The sequence below is a fragment of the Aristolochia californica genome, unplaced genomic scaffold, assembly GCF_029961685.1.
Source record: "Aristolochia californica isolate CCGP_79_NKW_82.1479 unplaced genomic scaffold, dmAriCali1.0.hap1 SCAF_15, whole genome shotgun sequence".
Classification (NCBI taxonomy): domain Eukaryota; kingdom Viridiplantae; phylum Streptophyta; class Magnoliopsida; order Piperales; family Aristolochiaceae; genus Aristolochia; species Aristolochia californica.
Window position 1 is genome coordinate 1,434,718 of NW_027181826.1, and position 25,881 is coordinate 1,460,598.

Below are 25,881 nucleotides of genomic sequence, written 5' to 3' on the forward strand. Positions count from 1 at the left end.
GATTCAGTCAACTAAGTCAATCTAGGTCTGATAACATTGATTCCAATATCTTAACAATTTTACTGATAAACAAAATGAATAGAAGATGACAATCCTGCAAGTTTTCAAATAGTAGCACAGACTTGAGTTAGACTGTTCATCATTTTCAAACTGTGGGTTTCTTATAGAAAAAGAACATAAGGTAACCTGTGATTCAAAATTATAGTACTCATAAGTATATTTTTTCTTTCCTTTCATGCTAATTTTGTGCTGGTCTTAATCGGCTGCTAAATGTTTGTTCAAATTTGCTTCAAGTACTGAATATTTTTTTAAATAAAAAACTGAAGAAAAGTATAAAAATAAAAAGTAAAGCTGACCAATTTTATATAATATATCTATGAAATTATCGATAAGTTTTTTGGAAGAGTAAAACATATATACGGTGAGTCGAAACATAAAAATCCTAGGATCTAATCAATAAATAAATAAATCATCTAATCTCTTTGATCACTTAAAAAGCCTCCTTTTTTTGTTATAGATTTGAAAGTTAATCATGGGTTACATTAGTTGAAAAACCATAATAAATCAATAGTTTCTATGATAAAAGATGTTTTGAGTGGAATAATGCTTATAAGAGGCTTTAATCTTTAGTTAATTTGGAATGAAAACTTCATCCCAACATCTTGTCAAATTTCAAATAGTCAGACAGCTGATATGAGTCTCATAGCTAATATAAAATATTGTCAATTACAATGATTTGAGACTAAGTTGGTTGAGATCCAAATCAAATCTTCTGACTCCTGACCAAATCAAATTCAAGAAGATATGTAGAAAGATGAAAGGTCTTATGTATGTTTACTCTAATTTCATGAAGTACTTCAATAGAAGATCAGCCTTGCCATATGTTAAGGAATCCATAATGCAAGGACTTTGGTAAACGAATTTTCAAACAGGAACAGGAACAAATGAAGCACATTGATGATAAACTTGTCAATAAGTTTTCCTGTTTTTTCTTGAAGCACTAAATCAATTTACTCTTTAGAAGAAAAGAAAAAAAAACAGGGTTCTTGTGCATAGGAAAGAGAAATAACAATAAAGCATTTACAGAGTGCAACTGCCTGCTCACTCACTGGTAATGAAAACAGTCCTGCAAATACAACTCAAGTGCACATTTCATTAGTCTAAGAAGGATAAGAAAACTTTACAGAAGGCATTCATCAGTCCTTGGGGTAATGTGAACTTGAAATACATTATGAATGAATGCACTCCTACCTCTGCAGTGGTCAGCTCAAAAACACAAATATCCCTGGGCACTACTTTGTTGCAAGCTGCAAAGTTGTGCCACCCACAGCCAAAGCATACACGGCCATTTCCTTTTTTCGCTGTGTTCACCAGCCAAGGTCTTCCATTGGGATCGAGCAAGACTGTCTGAAAACATACCTTATGTCCCAATAGACCAATCTGTATCCCAAAATGAAGAGCAATTGGCTGCACTGAATTACAAGACTAGAATGAGATGGTAATAATGCAAAACAAATAAGACCTCATGAAGCTGTGACCAAACAGATAATGCAAGATTTTCATCAACTAGGTATGGATGATCAAGTGATAACAACATCTGCAACATCAAAACCGATGATTACAAGCCAAATGAATCTAAAAGGGGAATGCATTTCTTTAGGGAGAACATGAAAAGGAACGATCCAACCAAATGAGCTGTGAGACCCAGTTTTTAGCTGACTAATTGTCCATGATAGAGAAAATTTCTCATAAAGAGGTGTTTCATAGAGACAAATTATTCTGTCGTCAGTCCTCAAAAGAAATGACAATGCTACATTAGGATATGTGGAACTCCTCAGGAAATTTAATTGTATTATTTCTTCAAAGAAGTACTGAAGAAAATCCCTTTGATCATGGTTTTATAATGTTATCATCTGCCTCAGGCATCAGCTGTGTTCTTCTTCTGCAATTATGACCCATCAAAGGTTGGAAGGTTATAGGAATTTCAGGTTGTTGATTCATGGATTTCAGAAAAGTATCTTCAGTTCTGATTACCTATAAGCAGTACACCATTAAGAATGTGAGAACTGACAGTTATTGACTCTACAGAGAACAACTAGGAGGAAAAGAGAGAGATAAACAGTGAGTAGAGAAAAGAAAACATACCATCTGACAGGGTATGTGAATTGGCTTCAAACACCCATTAATCTTCATTGTCGATCATAGTTTGCTTTGCTGAAACAGAGAAGGAAGTTGCTAGCAAAGTCCAAGCGACCAAAGCCCTCGTGATCTGTTGTACAACAGAAGCTCTAACCTAATAAGGTGCATTCGACAAGCTCAAGTTAATTAGAAACTCATGGTTTGTTGATGAAAAAAGCTAGAGGTCCCACCTCTCTACGATGCAGGGGAGCCGAGATGAGAGAGAATCACTTTCCTGCAATTGAAAAGAGAGAAAATAATCAAATAATTATTTTAATTGGATTAATAATAGATTAGTTGTTGTATTTAAAATTTAAAGTTTGGAATAAAATATTCTTTGAATATACAAGACCATTTTACTTGCATTAAATTAAAAGAGACGTTGTGGTTAGGTAAAGTTTCATTGGCACAAAGGAAAGAAGATTACATCATTCACCCCTCAATTCTATCTAAACCCTGGGAGTACTGGTGCAAGAAGAGGGAAAGAAAGGAAGGGAGTCCCCTTCCTCTCCTTTTAGTTTGTAATTCATATGGAGGGGAGGATGAGGGGAAGGGTCCCCAACTTTATACGAGGAAGGGTGGGTTCACCCCATCAGCATTGCAAGAGGCCCCCTCCCCCTCCTCCCTCTCTCTCTCTCTCGTGTTGAGTGAAAGGTGGTGAGTGTGAGATTTAATTAAATCTTTGTAATTGCCATGAATTGATGGTGAGGATTTATACTGATTTTACAATAGTAATCTGTTTTTCTTGTACTCTTAACTGGTCTTCTGCCTCTGATTCCAGTAATAAAAACCTGGTCTGAAGGCTTCTATTACGGTGTGATATCCTTCACAGTGAGGTCTTCCCTTGCACTCCTTGTTATCAAACTTGGTGGAGGAACTGGGTTCTTAGAATAGCTCTGATATTACTAAATAAAATATAGGAGAAGTGTGTTTTACTGTGTGTCCAGCCTTAAACTTAAAACTATCACAATATCTATATTGAGTGACTGATGGATTTGGTCGAGTATAAAACAGCATCATAATATATCATCAATCTCTGATCTAGAAAACAGAAAAAAACTACTAAAGAGTAGGAAGAACAGCCTTGAATCTTCATGTCTGTCCTTGCTTATTCTTCTTCTTCTTCGTCTTTCGGAGTAATCAGCCCAGAATCTGACTCCAGCCTTCAGAAAACAAACACAACTCAGTCAGCCACCCCATGAAAAAGAACGCACACAAGGGACAGAGAACAACAATCTCAACCTGGTTTTGTTCTCCTCTCTTGCTCTAGTCATTCTCTGGTGCTTCGGTGCAGTTTCCTGCTTGTGAATCTTTGTTAATGGAACGACTTGGTTCACTACTCTGAAGATTTGAACCTTGAAAGTGGCGTTTCTTCTCCCTTTGATGAGCTCAAATAGTAGCACATCCCCCTTTTCCAGATTGTTCCCCAGAACAAATTCTGACCACCCAATGGAGACTCCACCTATGTACTTTGTAAGCCTTAGTGTTACTGGATACACCTTCCCGCTTGGATCATGGAGTAACACTTGTTGATCACCGTTGCGGAAACGCTCGGAATTTTTTCTTGTGAAGGTCACAGGAATTGTCTGCGCAAGAAGATGAAAACAGAGATTTTACAATCGGAATTGCTGAGTTTTCTTTCAGTATAAACTGTAATCCAGCTATCGAGATTACCAAAAAGAATTTGACTGTAACATGCGATTTTTTCATAATGGATATGAAATGAGGATTGGAAGGTTTCACAGCCTGTGCTAGCTTGATGGCTCTCTGTTTTTCTTCAGCAGTTACAGGTCTTCTATTTGACTTGAAATAGAGAGGATATCTGGTAATGTCCTGTGAGTAATTTTCATGGGTGCTCTCCTCTTCTCCTGAAGACTCTGCAAATTATTTGGATTAACTGACGGAGGATAAGAAAGAGATAATGAATGCACAGGCTGTTACGAAACAGATTTAATACCACTCAATGCACAAACAATTTATGAATAAAAAATCAGAGAAAACCAACCATTCTGATGCCCGGAACTACTAAAGCCTCTTGCGGTTTTCATTTTCCTGCCTGGCGGTTCTGTTGTCTTACTGTTCAGAGGTGGCCGGCCACGACCACGACGAACTGGCGGAGAACAGGAGGGTGAAGGACCAAGATTCGGTGGCTGCGGAGGAGGTAGAGTACAGCCGCGTCGAGGTTCGTGAGCTGGAGCACTGGGTTCTCCATTGACTGTCCTGCGACGTTCAACTGGATCTTCTTCGACGTCCCTGGGTAGACGAACTGCAAATAATCTCAAAAAAGAAGTAAGCCATGGCAAAAATTTGATCGAAAAGGTTGTTTACAGCAGCAAGAATAACAGATCTCAAGAAACCCACTGTTTTGTCCTCCAGGAGGAGATGATTTTTTTCGGGAATGACTAGGACCCTCTACATGCTTCCTCTTCCTTAGTCGATCAATCCCCCAGGGAACTTGATCTCTTCTTCCCCGACCCGGTTTCCGCTCCTTTCTTCCCCTTGCTTGTCCTGAAACAGAACCATTATGGTCTTCTTCACTAGGCTGCTGACTGTTGTGGTCAGCTGCCTCCATTGATGAGTGATTGCAGGTACAGAAAAACGATCCGGGGGTTGGATCAGTCCTCCACGTCCTGGTCTCGAATCTGCCCTGATGTGTTTTCAAGAAAAAAGGAGCCAACTTCTCACACCCAGATTTCTCAAACATCAAAACATTGAACTGGCAGTGTCCTGTGTAACTAAACATCACAGTATCTCCCTCAACAAGAGAATGATCTTCAGCAAATGTTGACCACCCAATTTCGAAAAAGAGTTTACCGGAAACCCATCTCAATCGAACCGGCCAGGCATTGGAACTAGGACCTGTAAGAACGACATACTCTGGCACCTTACCTTTCAAATGCTTAGCAAACTTCTCCGGACATTCCTGCATGAGAAGAAGATGGAAAATATGGATAAATTTATGCAGACATGAACAAGTTATTTATAAGAACCAAACATAAATAGTGATCTCACAAGATGTTGAGAGAAATCGGAGCCCAAAGTACTGCTGAAATACCAACTATCCAAATGATTCCAGTAAAAATGCTCCTTCCACTTGCATTCATCACACTTTCCTTCCATTCGCGCTAACTGAGCTAGACTGAGAGCGTTACAGAAAGATATTTCAGCACTAGGAGAGTCAAGGAACTCTGTGTGTGTTCTTCGTTCGCTCACAAGCTTGCAGAGGGTTGGAAGCTTCCGGATCAAATGCCTCAATGGAATGGCGGAAGAGAAGACAAGAGAAGAGAGAGTGAGTCTTAATGGGCAGGTAGTTCGCAGTGGAAGGCAAAAACAGAAACTTACATGGAAATAGTATTCGGGAACAGGAGAAGTTTCTGCTGTCAGAAGAAATTCTGTTTTAGAACAAGAGCTGACATATCAGCCGTTACGTTTGATACTATCTGATTTTGATTCTTGAGTCGATCAGTTTGTGATCAAGATGCCAAAAAAATACTTATAATTAATGTAAAAACTTTTTCTTTAAATAATTTGCTTTCTTCTTCAGCCCCAATTATGTATTGATGATACAGGTTAACTATTAAGTTTTTTTCCCGAAAAATTTAGGAGCGAAAACAAGTAGATTAAGTTTCTTCTAGCTGCTCTTGGGTGAGAACGAGAGAATAAAGGAACTCTAGATGTTGGGTGAGAATAGAGACGAAACTATAGGAAAGATAAGATGAAAAGACAGAACTAGATTGGGAAATTCAAAGGATTAATCCAGTCTTTGGTTACAGTCTAATAATTTACAAATCTCAAAAAGTAATTGGTATCATCCAGGGTTTTTCGCCTCCATCACTACTGTTGTTCTGCTCATCAGTCACTTCCGTCTTCTCTTTTGGGTACGATCAATCCAGTCTTTGGTTCTAACCTGCAGGAACTATCATAAGAATGAACAGATCATCAATTCTAAAAACCGAAGGTAGAAGAAGAGAAAAAGATATAAAAATGTTGCCTTTCCACTGCTCTGGCTTTCTTGGTCATTCTTTCTCGAGTTATCTTTTGTCGCTTGTGTGCAATCTCTCTCCTCCAGGTTTTTGTTAACGGAACGACTTCTTCAACGACCCTGAAGATCTGAACACTGAAAGTCGTCTTTTTCCCCCCAGTACAGAGCTCGAATATCAGTACATCGCCTTGTTCGAGATTATTATCCAGAACAAAATCCGCCCACCCTTTGTCAAACCCACCTCCAGTGATCGTTCTCCGCTTGTACCATACCACATTAGTAGTCCCACTCGGAGAACGAAGCATGACTTCTTGATCCTTGTTGCAGAAAATGTCCGCATTTTCCCTTATAAAGGATGCAGGAACTGTCTGTAGAAAGAACGAAAATTGAATTATTTTCTATTTCACACTTCATTAATGGCGATATGATTTTGATCGAAGTTTGATACTAACCGCATAAAATCTTACGGTAACATGGGATCTTTGCATAATCGATTGGAAATAAGGATTGGCAGGCTGCACTGCGCCTGCTAGCTCGATCGCTCTTTCTTCTTCTTCGCATGTTACTGGTCTTCTGTTAGACTTGAAAAAGAATGGATATGGTCGGTAGTCCTGTCCATTAGTTTCATCCTCCTCCTCTGTTTCCGACTCTGCAGAAATAAATATACATCGACAAAATGATAGATCCAACAGATTTGATATAAAAATGCTTTCGATGGATCTATTTATTGCTCACCGCTTGGGTTCTCTGAAGCAGCAGAAGAACACCCACCTCTAGTCGTCTTTTTCTTACTTGATCCTTCACAAGACTTGCCATTTGCAGGTCGGATACCGTTGCCGATGCGGCGGCGATGTAAGAAGGATGACTTCCGGAGACGACAGCTGGGTCCTCCTTTTTTCGCCATGCCAAGTCTTCTCGATTCATCTCTGCGGACCAGGACTAGAGGGACGGTTTGTTTCACAACTCGGAAGATATGCACATGAAACAGTCTTCTTTGATGGTTCGACTCAAAAACCAAGGCGTCGCCCTCTTCCAGATTATTATCCCAGACGAACTTGTCCCAGCCTCCGCACAGTCCGCTGACTGTTCTTCCTGCTACGTAATTAACAGACCATTCCTTTCCGCTCGGATTACAGAGGATGATTGTTCCTCCAGACACACGGCGAAGATCGCTTCTGACGAATGCGACGGGAATGGCCTGCACGAGGAGATGAAAGATTGAGATAAACACATGAGGGACTGATACTGGTAATATTTCCAGTACGAAGGATTTTTTCTCCGAAAACTTACCAGAAAAAATTTGTAAGTCACATGGCATGGAACCATGACTACTAGAAAAGAAGGATTTTTCATCCTAGCGGCACGGGCTAGCTCAAGAACACGAACCTTTTCCTCTTCGGTTACAGCTCTCCTGTTCGACTGGAAAAAGAAGGGGTAACGTTTGAGTAGATACTCCGCCGTCCTGTGATTATTATGTTTTCTTGTTGGTAACGATGCTGCAATCAATTCCGAATAGCCATTACAAGATGATGAGAGCTAAGGACTGATTCACCGATATTTATAGAAACAAAATGAGTGATGAAAGGAACCCACTGTTTAGATTTTCAATGTCGGGACTCATTTGAGGAGATGATCTTGGTGATTTTCCGCGATGGCTGCAACTCCCAGCATGTTTAGTTTTCTCCTTTGATCCAAATCTTCCGTGTTGTTGTTTTGGTTGTTCTGTTACAAGATGATGATCTGTTACTTCCTCAGCCTGCTGAGCACTGTGGGAAGCTGGTTCTTTCCGAGTACAAGTGCCATTACAGGGCAAAGACTCTACATTTGAAGAATTGATGCCGCCTCTCGTTTCAGATCTGCAGTTTCGTTGCTTCGCAAACAGAGAAGCCAACTTCTCACAGCCAGTTTTCTTTTCAAACACCAAGACCTCAAAACTGGACACCCCTTTGTAGTGAAAAACCAAAGCATCTCCCTGGGCTAAACAGTTTTCTTCAACAAATTTCTCCCAGCCATTGTTGAAGAATACTTGACCAGAAGCCCTCGTTAGGCCGACAGGCCAGGGGATTCGACTAGGACCCATAAGAAAAACATGATCGGGCAGTTTCTTCCTGAGATGCTTAGCAAATTTTCTGGGAATGATCTGCAAGGCATATATGAGAAGTTCGCATCAGAATCTGAACTGGGGCTCTTAAGTTCAGAAAGAGCGAGGGATTTACCAGTCGCTGGGAGAAGCCAGAGCCCAAAACAGTATGGAAATACCAGGCGTCCAGACGATTCCAGTAAAAGTGCTCTCTCCACTTACAGTCTTCGCACTTTTCTTTCATTTGTCGGTCTAGACCAGCTTCCAAAGAAAGAAAACACCAGCACCAAGGGTGAACAAAATCACGCGAAAGAAAACAAGAACAAAGGAAATCGTATAGAGCCTTTAGAACTTACCGAAGAAGGTTGGTTTCTCTCCAAGCAGGAGAGAAATGGGTTTCTCTGCAAGCAAGAGAGAAGCTCCCGGACCAGTGAGGAAGGTGATTAGTTCTCTTCTCTGTTCTTTGCAAGCGGCCAAAGGTCGTACTTTTTTAGGAAAGAGACGATGACTAGCTGGTGTGAAATTCTATGCTTGGTAGCAGGATTTCTGGTGGATATTAATTGTTTCACGACACTTCTTCGTTCCTGGTTTCACATTTCATCACAGCTTCTTCGGGAACGAGCAGAAATCTACGTGCCCACCTGGTAGAAGCTACCCTCAATATCCGTGCATCTGTCTCTGGTTTTTGCATTATCGTCCTGGGGGTGGCAATAAGGGGTGGCAACAAGGATCCGACTCGCGGTCTGCTTTGGATTTACGAGGACGGCTCGAGCTCGATTCGATTCACTATGATTTGCTTGATTAAATTAATAAACTGAGATATTTGGGATTTGCTTGTTTAAATTAATACGCTGAACTCGATCGAATCGAGGTTCGGCTCTAGATTTCGTGAGCTGGCTCGTTAATGGGCTGAGGCTGGGGTGGGGGGTGGGGGAGCGGGAGCGGGAGCGGGAGAGGGGGGAAGATTTTTTCCTCCCCTCGTGACCGCGGAGCCCCCCCTGTCTGTCGGCGTCGTCGCATCTGTGGTCGTCGGTTCCATCTCTTTCCCCCGACGCAAAGATTATTCGGCACAGACCAGATCATAAAGTGCAAAAAAAAAAATCTTAAACTCTCTTTTCTCAAGGCTATTGAAGAAATTAAAAATATAATTTAGTAGAAATAAGTTTCTAGAGACTATTACTATCTTATATTTTTTGTAAATATTTTTTTAATTAAAAATTCTTATTAAAAAATTATATAATTTTCTAAATAAGATTTTTCTGCCAAGATGGGTTAGAAATCCGTATAAAAAATTTTTAAATAATTATTTGAGAGTTGATGTTGTAATACTTTTAATATGAGGTAATTTTTATTGAAATTTTGTATTTGACATTTTATTTGATTAAAAATTTATAGATAAGTATAGTAATATATTAGATTGATTATTAATATTTATTTATTTCCCTAGAAATAGGCAATAAGAGGTCTATTTAATTTTCCTTATAAAATTTAAAAATATTTCTTATACTTTTCTAATAAGTCACTAATATTAATAGGATTATATTTAAAGGTTTTTTGGAAATATGTATCATAGGAAAATATTTCTAGTTTTTCCTATAATATAAATTTTCAACCTGGGCACAAAAGAGGACATAGTAAATTTATGACCAAATTCAAAAATTACAAAACAAGCTAGACAATATTTGGAGTAAAAAAGATTAATATTAGTGCATTTTAATTTATTATTGAAATTCAATCTTGAACCTCCCCTATCATTCTTTTTTTAAAATGTATGCATAATTTTATATATAATTTATTTGACATATATTTTATATAGAGTATTAAATGTACGTTAAGCTTGAACTTGGATAGAGCTCGAGCTCGAACTCAGTTAAATTTATTAAGCTCGAGTTCAATTACAATTTTAGGTTCGAGGCTAGGGTCAGCTGGAGCTTGAGTTAGAAATATTTAAATCAAGCTTAGTTTGAACAAGATTGGAACTCAGCTGGATTCAATGCCACTCTTATGACCAATTTTAAGTAGAAGTCATTTCCAATTTTATGTAAAATGTATGCATAATTTTATATACAATTTATTTGACATGTATTTTTGTTAAAGTTTTAAATGTATGTTGTAACACGAACTCGAGACATGTATTGTTTGAAAAAATTTAAATGAATATTGAAGTTCAAACTCGATTAAAAATTTTAGGCTCGAGCTTGATAACAATTTTAGGCTCGGCTCGAGCTCGAGCTCGGGTTCGAAATATTTAAATCAAGCCGCTCGAACATAGGCAGGTTCGGGCTCGGCTCGGCTCGATGCCACTACCCTAGTGGCAATAAGCTAACTTCAATCAATTCAATTTTTATTTAAATTTGGCTTGAGTTCAAACCTCAAAAATATTTATTAAATTTAATTAATTTAATTTAAGATTTTTTAAGCTCGTTAACAAACTCGTTAAATATATATATATATATATATAAGGGGTTGATCTAATACGAAAGGCTATTTGGTAGAAAACATGAGAAACGGCTATCTCAGCCATCCGGTCATGATTAGATAGTTGAGATAGTTTTGATCATGATCAGATAGCTTAGATAGTCGTTCCTCATGTTTCATACCAATTAGACTTTCGTATTGGATTAGCCCTCATGTTTCGATTCTATAAATAGCTAAATATCTTTTTTACCCTCTCTTAAATTTAGTTTATATGAGAAAAAAGCATGTGTGACTGTCGTGGGGGAGGGGGGTACCTTATAGGAGGGAAGGACATTCTCTGGTGTGATTGTCCTAATTTTTAATTTAAAAGGAAAGATTGGCCTTCTTAGGGGGGTTAGTCGGCAGACTTAAATTTTAAATTTAATCTTCATCTCCTGCTTCAAACTCATTTCATTCCTCTACATGAAATTCAACTTCAAACTTGGTGTTAGTGTGGACGAGTTCATGTATACTGGAAAATAGTTTTTAGTGTTAGTGCCCCAAAATGAGAAAAATATTAAAAACAAGAAAATGAGTAACTTGTAATAGTATACTTAATTAAAAACATAATACTTATACCCCAAACTAGGTAAAAATAATAATTACTACACGAATAAGTAATTTAATGTATAATTAAAATATATTAATATACTAATTAATTAAATTAGATATTATATTATTTAATGATTGTAGTTTATTGTATATTAATACAGTAATTACGTGAGTCAATTAACTGTGCGCATGATTAATTATAATAAATAAATAAATAAAAGAGAAAAATGATCAAATGCTAACTTTAACACTATATTTTTCCGTATTATTGCATCATCTGGAGGAAAAACAACACTAGTGGTGGTTGGGGCGGACGAAATTGCATCGTCCGAAGGAAAAGCAATAGCTGAAAATAAGATTTTTTTTTTTAAATTGCACGTGTGAATTGCATGTGCGAGTCGCACGCTATGCGGGACGGGGTGTCGAGGGGGGAAATTAATATTTCCCCTCAATGACGAGAGCGGTGGGCGGTGGTAGGGGGGTGACGACAGTGAGAGAGAGTTCGGAGCATCTGCTCTGGTTGGGGTACGACGAGGTGAGGGCGAGGCTATGGGAGTCGACATCGACGACGCGACAGAGAAGGTGATGCTGGGGGGGAAGGATTAGGTGCGGCGGCAAGAGGGAGAAGGGAGATGGAGGCTAAGAGAGAGAGAGAGAGAGAGAGAGGAAAAAACGTTTGGAGGAAGAAGAGACGAGAGAAGGAGGAGACTGAGAGAGGGTGCCTGAGAGAGAGGAAAAAAAATTCAACAAGGGTTCGAAGCGCCACGCCCGCTTCATCTAGATGATTTGTAATATCCTGTGGAATCCGAATTCCCAAAATTAAACTGTGGAGATGATTTTTGAATTCATCTGATGAATTGGTGCTCCACTAACGACATCAGGACATGAACTGAATAATGCAACTGAAGTTTATCTACTACATCAAGTTGACTAACCCTCTCTTATTTAAAAAATAGATGACATCATAATGGGCCCTTTTATTATTGACAATTTTTTGTATTTTATTTATTTTTATTACTTTTAATTTTTTTTATAATATCTATAATAAAATTCAAAAAATTAATTCAGATAAAAGGTAAAAATTTATAGAATTTTCTTAAATATAGAAATAAAAATAAATAATTTAAGTACATTATGATTGGTTCAAATTAGTATTTTTAAGTAATTGAGGTAATATTTTAAATATTTTAAATAAATTAATAAAATTATGATAAAATTCGTTAAAATTGAAATTATTATTATATAATACCCTGATCTTAATAGGTTATGTGTATTATGGGAGATTTGACCGTATTTATAAAAAAAAAAAAACCCTCTAAAGACCAAGTCGACCGGTCGGGATAATTGAATACGTGAACCCGGTCGCGTTACTGTTTAAAGAGAAAAAAGGGCAAAAATCTCTTTCATTCGTATCCTCCCTCGGCTTCTCCCTCGCTCTCCGAACTCCCCCAGTCTCCACTCTCCACCGCATCTCTCCTCGTTGGCGTCGCTGCTCCTCCGCCTCGCTTCCCGTTCCCCTGGATTCGTACCCACTTTGGAGCGAGTTCTACCTTCTATTTCATTCGTTTCTCCCATATTCCGCCGCTCTGGACTCGTCATCACTGTCGAGTGTAGTGCTCTCCTCCATAGGTATGCTCTGTCTTTTCTTCTTTTCTCTTTCATTGCCTTAGTGCGTCTCGTTCTCTTTTATTTTATACGACCTTCTTATAATGACTTTGTGGCTGACAAGGTGTGTGGGAAGAGGACAGCGCTTCCATACAAGTTTGTATCAAATAATAAATTATGAAACTGGCGTTTTTCTAGACTTGTCTTGAAAATTTACTACATAAAGTACCTCCCAAATTTTCTTGCATAAAATAAATGTACTTTGGAGCTAATACCTTTTACTAGTGCAAAATATGGACTACTGTTTTATTTTTTTCACGGTCATTTGGTTTATAGATTTTGCTAAACGGAAATTTTTTTTTTAAGGAATCTATTCTTAGGCATTTAAAATTTACAATTCCTTAGAGATTAGAACAATATGGGAGTTAAGGTAAGGGCTATCCTGTTATCCTCTAATTTGCCGGAGGAGACCGCAGGTGACCTCCAGTCGTCTTTTTGCTTATTTTCCTCCAAAGTTTTCTGGTATTTCTGTGTTGTTTATTTAATTTTACTTAATCAGATGTACGACTAGAAATTTATTGCATACCAATTATTTTACTGTTTCTGTCATTTTGATTAGTAAACACACAAGATTCCCAGAAATGATCTTATATTTAGGTTGACAACGGTGGCTGGGTTCTCTTTTACTTCTTTTGGCCTATAATGAAAAACTCTATAGTTACTTGACATGATATCTTCGAGGTTAAGTATTGGTCTTGAGTAGAAGATGTATGCAAATATTTACTGGCTAGCTTCTGTGTCTTTTTTGTTTTTACTGACAATCTCTCTTTTTTCTCTTTGGTCTTCAATGCCTCATTGCCGCATTCCTATCTCCGATATATTAGCCTGGTATAATGATCAGCATGTTTAGAAAATGCAATTCTGTTTATAAGCTATCTAAACATAATTTATTAAGTTTTTACTGGCAGAGTTGCAATCGGGCTTTTTTGAGATACAACATACTTAACTCTGCATTTGAAGTTAGAAGAAAACTTGGGGTTGTAATGGGAATGCTTATAGTTCTTTTAGATAGGTGGGAAATGATTAATGTGAAAGAATAATATGGTGAAATGGTTATAATATCTGTTTTTCTTCTAGCTCTTCTTCTTCCTTTCCTTATTATGCATATTATTTGGGAGCTTACTAACAAGTTCTTTTATGATGTTTCTATAGTTTATTTACTGAAGGATGGAACATATGGAGATAAAAGATTCCATCGTTGATATAACAGTGCAAGATTTGTCAAAGGAAGAATTCTCCTCTGTAGATCTGAAATGGACCAAATATGGGACCATAAAGGACCGTGTAGATGATGTTGCCCTCATTCCTTATAGTCGGGTTGATGCATTTATAATTGGGGAATGTTCTAATGTTGAACATCCCACAAGATTTCACATAGAGAAAGGACAAAAAAGGGCTGAAGGCAGCTTAAAGGAGTACAAGGAGGATGAATACTTGGAAAAAAGGCTGTATGTGTCATCTGTTTCTTCCTTGTTCTTGTTAAATCTGTTTTTTTTTTTTGGAATAAGTCACTAAGCTAGCATATCTAGGGCACTTGGACATAGGCAGTGAGGAGTTCCACCATGAATATTCCATGGTGGCGAATTTTATCATATGGGCATCTTAGCTACTTATTGCTGTCCATACTACACATATATCTCAATTGTCAGCTTGTGTATCAGTGAAATTGTGTGAACCATGCTATGGTTGGGAGCATCTCGCAGCAGTCAGACTGTTAACCGGTTTCTTTTGCCCATGTTTGCATGTGCCACATGTACCTGATTTTGAAGCATATGCTAGTTGGCTTCTTATAACACTATCATTTTATTTTATTTTATTTCTGTACCATTTCCTCATATGCTGAAAATCTTACCAAGTTTATGTTGGTTTTGAAGATATTGGTGCTCCTTTGGTCCAGAGAATTATGGGGAGGGTGGTGACATCTTACCTAGCCGAAGATATAGGCTAAACACAAGAAATCGTGCTGCTCGTCCCCAATCTATGCGTGGTTGCACTTGCCACTTTGTTGTGAAGCGCTTGTACGCCCGCCCATCTGATGCTCTTATCATATATAATAATCGACGGCATGTGAATAAGTCTGGTTTTGTGTGCCATGGACCCCTTGATCGAGATGCTATTGGCCCTGGTGCCAAGAATATACCTTATATTTGTAATGAAATCCAGCAACAGACTATGTCTCTGATCTATTTAGGCAAGTCAGAGGAGAATGTCCTGCAAACACACATTGAAGGCATCCAGCGTTATTGTGGCTCAAATGCTAAAGTCAATAGTCTTGCTACTCAATACATAAAAAAACTTGAGATGATTATAAAACATTCAACACATGAATTGGATTTGGATGATCAGGCCAGTATTCGGCGTTGGGTTGAAAAATATGAGAAATCTGTGTTCTTTTATCAGGATTCAACAGAGACAGAACCGTTTATTTTAGGAATCCAAACAGATTGGCAACTGCGGCAGATGGTTCGCTTTGGACATCACAGTCTAGTTGCAGCTGATTCTATGTTTGGTGTGAACAAACTCAAGGTAAGCTAGTTTGTAATATCTAGGACTGGTTCGCTAAATTTTTGGGCTTTCCATCAGTTCCAGCTCATTTTCTATAAAAAAAAAATTGTGAGGAAACTGCAGAAAGAAACTTGTTGATAGATTAATGTATTGACTTGCCCATATTTTTCATTGTTTCGTTAACCCATTTAACTAGGGGATTTGGTATAGTAGCATGTAATTTTTGAGACATGTGTTGGCTTGTATTTCCTTATGATTGATTTCTTTGGTGCTACAGTATCCACTATACTCGCTGCTTGTATTTGACTCAAGACAACGTGCACTTCCTGTTGCCTGGATCATTACAAGGACCTCTACCAGGCAGGATGTTAGTAAATGGATGAAAGCACTATCTAGTAGAATTCGGGCTGTGGATTCAGATTGGAGGATCAGTGGGTTTCTAATTGATGATGCTACTATAGAGGTTGATCCAATCAGGCAAGTCTATGCTGTTAAAACCTAAATACTACTTTATTTCCAATATTAGAGCATTTGTCATAGTTATGTTTTATGTTACGGTGTTAAAAAAATTACTTTGGTTACAAACTTATCCCCCTTAGATGTTAGATTGTGTAGATGTTTATGTATGCATGTATTAACAAGCTGAACTATGTACCCAGGGATACTTTTACTTGCCCAGTTATTTTCTGCCCTTGGCGTGTTCGTAGGAAATGGCTTCGCAACATCATCAAGAGATGTACCAACATTGAAGTTCAACGAGAGATGTTTAAACGCCTTGGTGTAATAACCTACTCCATCTTTAGTGGCATAGACTATGTAGATGCCATTGAACAATTTATTCAGGATTTTGTTGATCAGACCTCTTTCATGCAATATTTTAGAGAGTCGTGGGTACCCAAAATTGGTTAGTATGAGGAACTCTTGAAAGTTATTCTCTGATTTTGTGTGCGCATAATATTGATTTATTTTTTGAACAGTTCTTTTAAGCATTTTATATTTTTGTTGTAGAAATGTGGTTTGCAACTATGAAAACTCTACCACTAGCAAGTCAAGAAGCTTGTGGGGCCATTGAAAGCTACCATATGAAGCTTAAACAAAAGATCTATGATGATGTCCATCTTGATGAACTCCAACGAGTTGATTGGTTGGTAAACAAACTCTACACTGAAATACACTCACATTATTGGCTTGACCGTCATGCAGACGAATATGGGTCCCATGAAGATGTAAAGGAGGAATATATTCAGTCTTCTTCATGGTATCGAGCGCTACAAATTCGTGATGATTCTGTTGTCTTGGATGATGAGAACCACCTTTTTGCTAAAGTTGTTAGCCAGAAAGACAGTACCCTAACCCATTTGGTATGGAATCCTGGATCTGAATTTTCCTTCTGTGACTGCTCTTGGGCCCTTCAGGGAAACCTGTGCAAGCATGTTATTAAAGTAAATATGGTGTGTCATAATGGGAATGGTTATGAACCATCGATGTCATTTCAATCTTTTCAAAGAATTTTGATGAGTTTGTGGCAAGAACCTGAGGATGACTCTGTGGCCCTTGATCAATCTGTGGCTTGGATTAATCAAATGCAAGAAAAGCTTCAAAGGCTAGTTGACCTAAATAGTTCAAAGGATATTGGAACAGTTGTGAATAATCTACCCTTGAAGTGGATTTGTAGGAAAGGAAGAACGTTTGTTGGTAAACCAGCAGCGGCTACTTTAGCTCTTCCTGCAGGCTCTAAGAATGGTGGGAAGAAAAGGAGTCGGAAAAGGAAGAGGTTGGGCCGGCTGAAGAATGCATAAGCATCTTGAAGAATTGAAGAAAGCGTTGTGGGCAATGTTCAGTTTTCTGTTTTAAAACAAAATTATGGTCAGTAGTGCCACCTCACTCTACATTATTGCCCTTCTTTTCTGTTGACTATTTATTGTAGTGATGTAATGGGCCTTTCAGTAATCATCTTTTTGTTTGAGTCTGTGCTTTTTACAAAATAGAAGGTTCTTGTGGCAGTGAAGGTCTTGCACAAGCAACAGATGGATATGCTTTGTGATATTTCACTCAAGTTTTGGTTCTTTTATAGATATGATGGTTCTGCTCATATTTGTTCCAAAAATTTGCTCTTGTATTTTATTTGTTAAGTATTTGGCTTTTTTATCTGGGTCTTTAATATGCTGCATTACCGTTTATGAATTATTCTGTTTGTTATTTTACTTTTTTGTCTTATTGGTTATATTCTGAAGTCTTTATTGGTGTTACTATGATTTTCATATTTCTAGGGCTTTTGATATTTCATTTTTCTGAACATTGGCTTTCCTTAATGAGACCACCGTTCTGATTGCGTACCTCATATGCATATTAATCAAATTTTTGCGATGCTCCCTAACATGCCTTAAAACTGTGGGGTAAAAAATTTATGTTTATTCTGCTTGATTCTTGGTCAATAGGCTTCATTAGTGAAGCTGGCCAAAACAGAGTATGGTTGGAATGCTGTGACATCTTATATTCTGATAGAGGAATAGTTCTTCCACCCTCAACTAATTGAAAAAAATTAAAAAATCTCACAAGTCACGTGAGATTTTTACATGACAACAGTTGAGCTAAAAGCAAAGCAATTGATGATGCATTTGCTCCACATATGTACTTTTGCTTTTAATAATTTTACTAACTTATGTTTTATGCAGGTTGATTCCCAACCATACTCTCAGTTGTGATGTGGCAGTTTGAGGCATGAGAACAAACGCAAAATTCTTCAATTTGCATTTGGATTCCCATAAGTCGGCAGTCCAATGACATCTCAGGTCTAATCAGCTCGGTGGCTACCTCAGGCTTTCCTCTGCCTTTTTTGCAGATTTATGTACCTGGGCTGTGCTGTCTGATCAAATTTGAAGATTTATTTGATTAGGGTATCCATTTGTTATGAACAGCTATTTTTGGGTTGCTGAATCAACTTTATGTCTAGGTTTTGCATGATCCCGGTATTTGATTAGGGAGGCTGAAAAAAAAATGATGATTAGAAAGCCTGAGATGTTACTCAAAAAGGCTTCGTAGGATGTTCTCAGTTCCTTTGTAAGGCACAGGGGAAAATAAAGCTAGAAGAGAAAGGCCCAATGTTGTGATCGCATCTGTCTGTTAAGGCTTGCTGGGACTTGGAAACTGGTCATTTTATTGGTGTAAATGTATGTCCATCTCAGCCTCCCTTGGTAGCATGACCCTGGTTTCAAACTAGTGAGTTGGATAAGGCTGAGGGATGGGAGGTTATCTTGGAAGATGGTGGACAGGAAATATCCATAGGTAGGGTTTCCTGTCCTAGTGGTTGTTTTGATGCTTTAAATTACTAAGTTTTTAAATCTTGATTGACATGAACAGGGTAGATGTTTTGTGCAAAAAAGGAAATAAGAAAAGAAGTATACATGTAACTTACTATTCCAAAATCAGAGAAGGCAGTTTGTCTTGGGAATATGTTGGTCCGCCAGTTTTGCCATGTTTGTATTTTTCTATCAGGTCACTGCAGATGCCTTAAGTTGGGTATTGGTTTGAATCACTTCTGTTACCTCTGCAATGACTGGTTGCTATACCTTGTTTCTATCTCGTCTCACACTGGAAGCAGTTGCTTTGTCAATAAGTCAGCACAACTCCTGCAGATGTGTTCCAAAAGCTTCATAAAGTATCTGATGAATGGTGTTTTGAACAGTGGAGCAAACTGAATCCGCTCACTCATGTAAAATTTCATATGTGTTTAGCTTATATTTTGCAGTTCTTGGCAATACTTCCAATAAGAGAAAGAAAAACATCAGTAGATACGAAGTGGAAGCAATGGCTAAATAGTATGCGGCATCTCCTGGTGCCTTTGCCCTTGCTGAATCATGGAGCCGTTCTATCAACCATGAAGCAGGTAATTTGAGTCACTTCATGTGCAATGTCTTGGCTATTCATCTCTCTTTTGCTCTGCTTGTAAGCCACCACTTGCAGCTACTTCTGCAGAGACTTAGAAAGATCTAGGAATTTTTTTTATTTTTTTGCTAGAAAGTAAGATAAAAAGAGAAAATCGTGCTTCTCCTGCTGCTGAACCCCTTCATGAGTCAGCCTGTAGACACTGTTATTACCAGACTATTTGACCAGTAGCATGGATTATACAGGGTTTCAATTGTCTCTGTGCAGGGCTATGGTGTATAATCCCATAGCAGTTTATGCTACCAAACTCTCAGAGAAGGGATTCTATTTATGAATTTTCTTTTTCTTGTTAACCATCCACAATCTGGACTCTCAATGCAGCTTTCCAAAATATGTTTTCAATCATGGCGTACTTGTTGAATCAGAAATGCAATGAAAAGGATTATGGCATAAACGTACATCTGTCTCACTGATGCAATAGTCTTTTGTCGGCATGACTGTTTCCCTTCACTTCCTCCTCTCACTAAAAAGCAAAGAGATCAAAGGTAGACCCTCCACATTCTTCCTCTCTATTTGTTTAATGGCTGGCCAATGGAGGATGGCCTCCTCCTTCCTATGAAAACTAAGAAAGTAATGGGAAAAGAGGCATCCGTTCCATGTTCAAAACAAGGAAATATTGCCGAAGGTAGTCAGACAATAAAAAAAAAGAAAAAAAGAAAGCAGAGAATAGGGGAGAGTAGAGGGATTACGAGTCGTTCAGCCACGAATTGGGAGAGAATGAACTTGAAGAAAGAGGGATTTCTCCTGTTCAACGGCGCAGCTCTCGTACCTCTTTTCCACACTTGGGTCGTGCTTTTCCTGGGGGAATTCTTCCTGGGAGCTGAGATTAACCAAATTAACCTCTCATATAATTAATATTATTTTTCTCATAATCAAGAGTTAAAAATAAATTAGTATTTAAAAACAAATATATATACGAGTTTAATCGAAAACTTTAGGCTAGATACCACATTTAATCATATTAATTTATAATTAAAATAATATTTGAAATACTAATTAATTTACTTACATGATACCTAAAATAGACAAGTATCATTTATCATAGACTTGGTTAAGAAACAACATATCTTTCAAACCATTCCAGGTTTCCCTCAAAGAGAAACCTACCACCCACATCAAATTCCCAAACCTGCATCTTTCCCATCTCTGAGTTAGGTACTGCACTGTGTTGCCATGTCTTCTTCACTGCATAGAGATGTAGATGAACTGCATTTTACACTTGATAAAGATATAGCACCAGTCTTTGCTGATTACTGTTTCATATGGACTTGATCCCTTCATTTCCAGGCATTAATATCAGAAATACTGTTCTGGACTTGAAAGACATCATTATAAACGAAGTTAGTTCATATAAATCCAAGGAAATATCTGGAAAATGGAACAAGAACTGTATGTAGATATCTTGGTAAGTTATTTTTTGGAGAGTTCATGTGGGGAGTTGAGTGTTCTTCCTTAAATGGAAATAGTCAAATAACCTACTGGAAAACATGAACCACCATTTCTAATTCAGCTACAAGCTCAAATATGCATACTATTCCTTTTTTGAGCTTATTACCCCGAACAAACGCAGTCCACCCACCAGATAAACAGTTTCTAGATTGTCCACAAATGTATTTGACTACCCAACACCTCTTCTCTGGATCTCGGAGTACCATGTTGCAGCTCTTCTTTGGGAGATACTTCTTGGAAAATGCAGAGGGCATGTGCTGCACGAGAATCACCATTATCAGTAAAAGGACAATTACTGATTGACAATAGGAGCTCTGGAAATGGGTTTTATTTACAGCCACCAATAGCATCTTTTTTTGCAAGAGACGCTTATTCGGTAAAAACTCAAAATCACATAGATAAAAGAAAGTTCCAGTTTGCCAAATAAGCAAAAAAACATACACTGCATTGAGTAAGGAAAAGAAATGCATTTTGAAAAGTCAGGTAAAACGTTTGGCCATTCAAATTTGTTCCCCTCTAGTTACTGTTACCAAAAGAAAACCATTTTGACACCCATCACACCAGGAAAAACCAATATAACATCATGAAACTAATGTTTTTTATACTAATAGAAAGAAAGAAAATTTCTTTCAAATCGATGAGACCACAAACAAAAAGAAGAGTAAAATTGGTAGATTAAAAATGGTTTTAACAGAGGACATTTTAGAGATGGTGACTCCCAACTTTTCCACCAAAAAAAAAAAAAAAAAGACAGTAACCCTAACCTAAACCATTTCTGCAGCAACCTTTAATATCAAGGTTGTAGAAATAGTTCACTTAGTGATTGGGAAATATAAAGTAACATTAAAATTGCTAGAATGACATGAGTAATTTAATTGAAGGAGTAAACAACAAATTTTTTATTTTTTTTAGCAAATTCTAATATCTCATAGCAATCATGAATAAGAAGCTTATTCTGAATTAACAAACATAGTAAGACATGAAAATGAATAATTAGATGGACTTGTCAACCAAGGATAAAAATGAAAATGTTTTCTTTCAGAATAACAAGATAAGGCTTTTATATCTGGAAAATATGAGAGCAAAACTCACCACAAAGCATCCCTACTCACATGTGAAGCCGTCAGATGTACTTTTAGACAGGGATTGTTTGAGGCAAAGGATTTAGTCCTATCCCAAATTTCTGAGTACTCTTCTTTAACTGAAGTGAGCCTTCTTGAAGAAACATGAAGTCTTTTATTAGGTAAATGAAGGTCAATAGGTGCCGTATTAACAACCTTTTTTATCATCACATCTCTTTCTAACTTAGGAGTTACCTTGTCCACACCTGGTTCATTCATAAATTGATGATCAGGAAAAGAATAATATAAGGAACACCAAATTTTGTGCTTAGAATTAAATGCTAAAAATGTTTCTCCTTCTTAGATACAGCATTATTAAAGGACGGTGTACAGTGCATTATAATACATAATCAAAATCCAAATTTTCTTACCATGAACTGAAGGACAGTCCTTTAAGTCTTCAAAACCTGATTTTTGTTGAGATAGGTGACCAGAAGCCAAAGAGGCATTCTTTTCGAATCTGACCGGTTTCTTTCTTCCATCACAAATTTTGGGATTTCGTTTGCTTCTTTCAATAATGAACGCATCCTCTCTCTCACATGCAGTCTTATCAAAAATTTTTACAGAGAAATGCTTCCTACCATCATATCTGAAGACAAGAAAATCATATTCTTGTAAGGAATGGTCTTCCACAAAATCCTGCCAACCATCCAGTAAATAAATGTCATTGCTGCTCCTCATATCTAATTGGACATGCCAAATCCCACCGCTGGGTCCAACTAGGATAACTCTTTTAGATGCCTTCCCTGAAATATGCTTTGTAAAAGCTAGTGGGATCCGCTACATTTTGAAACAACTGACATCAGATTTGTCAAGGAAAAATGATATACACAAAACAAAACAAAATAAACATAGCACAACAAGAACCAAGACCAACAACCCAGTTCTTCACGGATTGTTGGGGTATATACCATAGGCATGCAACAGCTGAACACAAATAAATTTATAAAGGGAATTTTCCAACACTAACTGTACAGTGCATATCAACATCAGAAAGAATAATGTTGACAAGACAATTATGATAAATCAACTTCCTGGGAAGCCAATTTTACCATTCCTTTTGTTGGTTTATTTCTGCATTTTAACTTTTTTTTTCAGAAAAAAACTATAGATCTATCAATTTCATTCGCACAATAAAAAATCAACAGACAGAAAAGTTGATAGGTATTCATGCAATCTCTATTCCGTGACTAAAAGAAGAGTAAACAATTCATAAACAAACTTTCTTATACTTCAGAAGATCTCTCCACATCTTTACATATCATCCCTGCATCTCTTTTTGCATCTATAAAAATGATTAGAAGCAACACAAACAACTTGTAAGCAACTTTCTTATACTCAATAAGATCTTTCAACCCCTTTACATATGTTCCTTTTTCCCTTCATCACTTATTCTTTTAGTTAATATGTTAGATAAAGTAATACATTGATCACTTCTGTGTCCTTAAAACTAAGGGGACTTTAAATGCCACAGGTTCAGCAAATCTTATGGCTAATCAAATTAACACATCTACAATTGAATGAGTACTGAGAATAAGAAAAAAATAGTATTTTTTAGTTGTCATACAGATATAAATCATAAAGTGCAGTTGCAGAGATTCTACACTAAAACATTAGAAGGATGCAACCCATGACCTCTGCAAGCATTTCCTAAAAGCTGCAAAATAACTGTTGTCATATTCAATAGATTAATGACACCAATCTCAAATACCACATAGATGTATTCGTATGGAATTCACGTTAATTCCAGCATGAAGGCCTCCAATGAAGTAGCTGGAATTCAAGGCTCATCTGTCTCCCAAACTTCAGTCTTCTGTTTTCTATTTGACTTCTATTTAAGATACCAAATATCCGTTATTAACTTTTACTAACATCATTCAGCATGCTTTTGGCAATTGACAATCTCCAAATATCTAAAACATGAAAAAACCAGCGCTGGCCAGTTTCCCGGCCCAACCTATATTATAGCGACGAAAGGCAAAAACCGAACAAAAATCCACGTTGCAAAATATCTAAAATAGGAAAGTCATACTCGCCAAGGATATCACAAAAAAAAAAATACTAACCAACTGTTTAGTAAAATTCCCAAACATAATTTTGAAGAAATGGGATTGTCCACTCCGATCTTCCTGGCCTCCCGCTTCCATTCTCTGGTTCAAAATAACCCAGTGATCTCTCTCCAAAACCTTCACTGGAAAAATTGAAAACTTGCCTCTCACAAGATTGTAAGTTTGGCCGGGAAACTGGCCAGAGTTGTTTTTTTAAGTTTCAGATATCTGGAGGTTGCGACTGCCAAAAAGCATGTTGAATGATGATGCGAGTAATGGGTGGTTAGTCCGCATTTAACTTGAAATGAGTAAGATTTAAACTCCCATTGAAAGCAAATTCCACTGTTAGTGCCAAAAATGAAAATTTTGAAATAAACAACTTAAATAGAACATATGCTTACGTATATAATTAACCAAAATAAGTATAGTTACTATACTTGATTTAATGTGTAGTATTAAAATAAATTAATAAACTAATTAATGAAAGACTATATTATATTACTAAATGATTAATGTTTATTATAAATTAATATAATAATTACATGTGATTAGAATAAATTATAAAAAAATTAAATAAAAGTAAAAAATAATATATGCGAGTATAATAAAGAAATTAATTATTTTTTTAATAACATAAGATATATTTAACATTAAAACCCACTAATTTAATATAGAAATAAAAAAATAATATAATAAATAAATTATTTTATCAATAACATAATATATATTTTTACGTATTATTAATTAATAATATATTGTCACAAAATTTAAAACCATTGGTTTAATTAATTATAGTAATGTGATAATTAAACCAAAATAATTTATCAAATATTTATTTTAACAATATTTTAATTTTGACTATTAAATTACTAATTTAATACAGTAATTATAAAATGAATATATTGAATAAATAAAAAATATGGATTATTATTTTTATGACGCTAGTTTAATTTTTCCTAACTTAGGAAAAATTAAACCACTTTGTCTTCCTCACGATACGCATCGTCTTCCTCACAGTATCTTAAATAGAAGTAAAAAAGAAAAAAACTGTGAAAACCTCAGAATAAATACCTCGAAATCAATGATGGGTCATCTTCTTATATGGCGACGAGAGCCGAGGAGCAATTGGAGTGCTCAAAGGAGCATGTCCAAAAGATTTTCAATATTTTTTTAATAATATAGGTTAATTTTCATCAATTACCGAATTAAAAAATTACAAAGAAAATCTTCTTAAATATAAATTCCCTTTTTTTCAATAATATATGAATTATACTCCTCATAAAGTTGGCATATTGACTTACTACTTCAAAATATTTGTTATCATCAAAATTAAAATATTTAATGAATCATAATTTAAACATATAAATAAAATATTTAGATAATCATAAAAACATATAAAATGACTTTAAGAAATCATAAAAATGTGAAGTGAAGTAGAATTATGTAACCTTTAGGTTGAGTATTTTTTTCACATTCAACTATACTAGCACTAATGTAATTTAATAAATGAGTTATGATTAATCTTTATTCATATGAGTACAATATTATCGACATTAAAATGGGTAAAATGATAAAATAAAACATAATTAAGTAATATTGTTAGCCCTATTCAAATGTATGGAATAAATATTTTACATCTTTTAATTGTAACCTAATAAATTTACAATTCAACCAAAATGCCTATTAAACTTATCAAAAAATTATGTTAATTAGTTTTTTGGTATTTAAAAACTAAATTGCAACACTTCATCACAAGACAAAGTTGTTAAAGCAGGAGAGGTAAGACTCACAAATAGCTTAAAATTCTTGAATGTGACATCCAATCTATATAGGTATTTTAGTTATATTATTGGGGGATCACCACCCCTTCCCCCTTCCCCTTCCCCTTCACAAGGTAGA

At 36.5% G+C, this 25,881-nt stretch overlaps 3 protein-coding genes across 7 annotated transcripts; 1 reads left to right on the forward strand and 2 right to left on the reverse strand.

The window, feature by feature from the left end:
• Positions 1–1,695: 1,695 nt before the first annotated feature.
• Positions 1,696–8,868, reverse strand: LOC137952118 (putative B3 domain-containing protein Os03g0621600). Its single transcript, XM_068799187.1, has 16 exons — positions 8,597–8,868; positions 8,377–8,501; positions 7,754–8,300; positions 7,451–7,656; positions 6,896–7,358; positions 6,613–6,809; positions 6,170–6,528; positions 6,086–6,123; positions 5,191–5,570; positions 4,540–5,101; positions 4,184–4,444; positions 3,853–4,055; positions 3,421–3,764; positions 2,370–3,341; positions 2,146–2,269; positions 1,696–2,034 (listed from the first exon to the last, which is right to left on the reverse strand). Exons 2-14 carry the CDS (start codon positions 8,482–8,484, stop codon positions 3,287–3,289), a joined length of 3,723 nt encoding a protein of 1,240 aa, XP_068655288.1. The 5' UTR covers positions 8,485–8,501; positions 8,597–8,868; the 3' UTR covers positions 1,696–2,034; positions 2,146–2,269; positions 2,370–3,286.
• Positions 8,869–12,671: 3,803 nt separating this feature from the next.
• Positions 12,672–19,558, forward strand: LOC137951760 (uncharacterized). Its single transcript, XM_068798650.1, has 7 exons — positions 12,672–12,878; positions 14,067–14,362; positions 14,789–15,440; positions 15,697–15,896; positions 16,079–16,323; positions 16,428–17,285; positions 18,095–19,558. The coding sequence occupies exons 2-6, from the start codon at positions 14,082–14,084 to the stop codon at positions 17,216–17,218; spliced, it is 2,169 nt and encodes a 722-aa protein (XP_068654751.1). The 5' UTR covers positions 12,672–12,878; positions 14,067–14,081; the 3' UTR covers positions 17,219–17,285; positions 18,095–19,558.
• A 608-nt stretch (positions 19,559–20,166) lies between these two features.
• On the reverse strand, positions 20,167–24,228 carry LOC137951761 (B3 domain-containing protein Os01g0723500-like). Of its 5 annotated transcripts, XR_011112160.1 has the most exons (6): positions 24,001–24,228; positions 22,306–22,714; positions 21,926–22,140; positions 20,920–21,070; positions 20,494–20,674; positions 20,167–20,184 (listed from the first exon to the last, which is right to left on the reverse strand). XR_011112160.1 is itself a non-coding variant. In XM_068798652.1 (5 exons), exons 1-5 carry the CDS (start codon positions 24,079–24,081, stop codon positions 20,661–20,663), a joined length of 870 nt encoding a protein of 289 aa, XP_068654753.1. In that variant the 5' UTR covers positions 24,082–24,228; the 3' UTR covers positions 20,426–20,660. The 5 variants fall into 5 exon arrangements, 3 of the variants coding, with proteins under 3 accessions (XP_068654753.1, XP_068654752.1, XP_068654755.1); XR_011112161.1 differs by lacking the exon at positions 20,167–20,184 and having other exon boundaries at positions 20,426–20,674; positions 21,906–22,140; XM_068798652.1 differs by lacking the exon at positions 20,167–20,184 and having other exon boundaries at positions 20,426–20,674.
• Positions 24,229–25,881: the final 1,653 nt, after the last annotated feature.

Excerpts from the sequence above, each read along its gene's own strand:
- LOC137952118 (XM_068799187.1), bottom strand. The coding sequence starts at position 8,484 with ATGAAAGAAAAGTGCGAAGACTGTAAGTGGAGAGAGCACTTTTACTGG. Across the intron at positions 5,571-6,085 it reads TCTTATGATAGTTCCTGCAG|AATTTCTTCTGACAGCAGAA; the intron begins GTTAGAACCAAA and ends GTTCTAAAACAG. Across the intron at positions 3,342-3,420 it reads AGAGAGGAGAACAAAACCAG|GCTGGAGTCAGATTCTGGGC; the intron begins GTTGAGATTGTT and ends TGTTTTCTGAAG.
- LOC137951760 (XM_068798650.1), top strand. The coding sequence starts at position 14,082 with ATGGAACATATGGAGATAAAAGATTCCATCGTTGATATAACAGTGCAA. Across the intron at positions 15,441-15,696 it reads TTGGTGTGAACAAACTCAAG|TATCCACTATACTCGCTGCT; the intron begins GTAAGCTAGTTT and ends TTGGTGCTACAG. Across the intron at positions 15,897-16,078 it reads ATAGAGGTTGATCCAATCAG|GGATACTTTTACTTGCCCAG; the intron begins GCAAGTCTATGC and ends CTATGTACCCAG.
- LOC137951761 (XM_068798651.1), bottom strand. The coding sequence starts at position 24,081 with ATGGAAGCGGGAGGCCAGGAAGATCGGAGTGGACAATCCCATTTCTTC. Across the intron at positions 22,141-22,305 it reads GGACTGTCCTTCAGTTCATG|GTGTGGACAAGGTAACTCCT; the intron begins GTAAGAAAATTT and ends TGAATGAACCAG. Across the intron at positions 21,071-21,925 it reads TACATCTGACGGCTTCACAT|CACATGCCCTCTGCATTTTC; the intron begins GTGAGTAGGGAT and ends ATTCTCGTGCAG.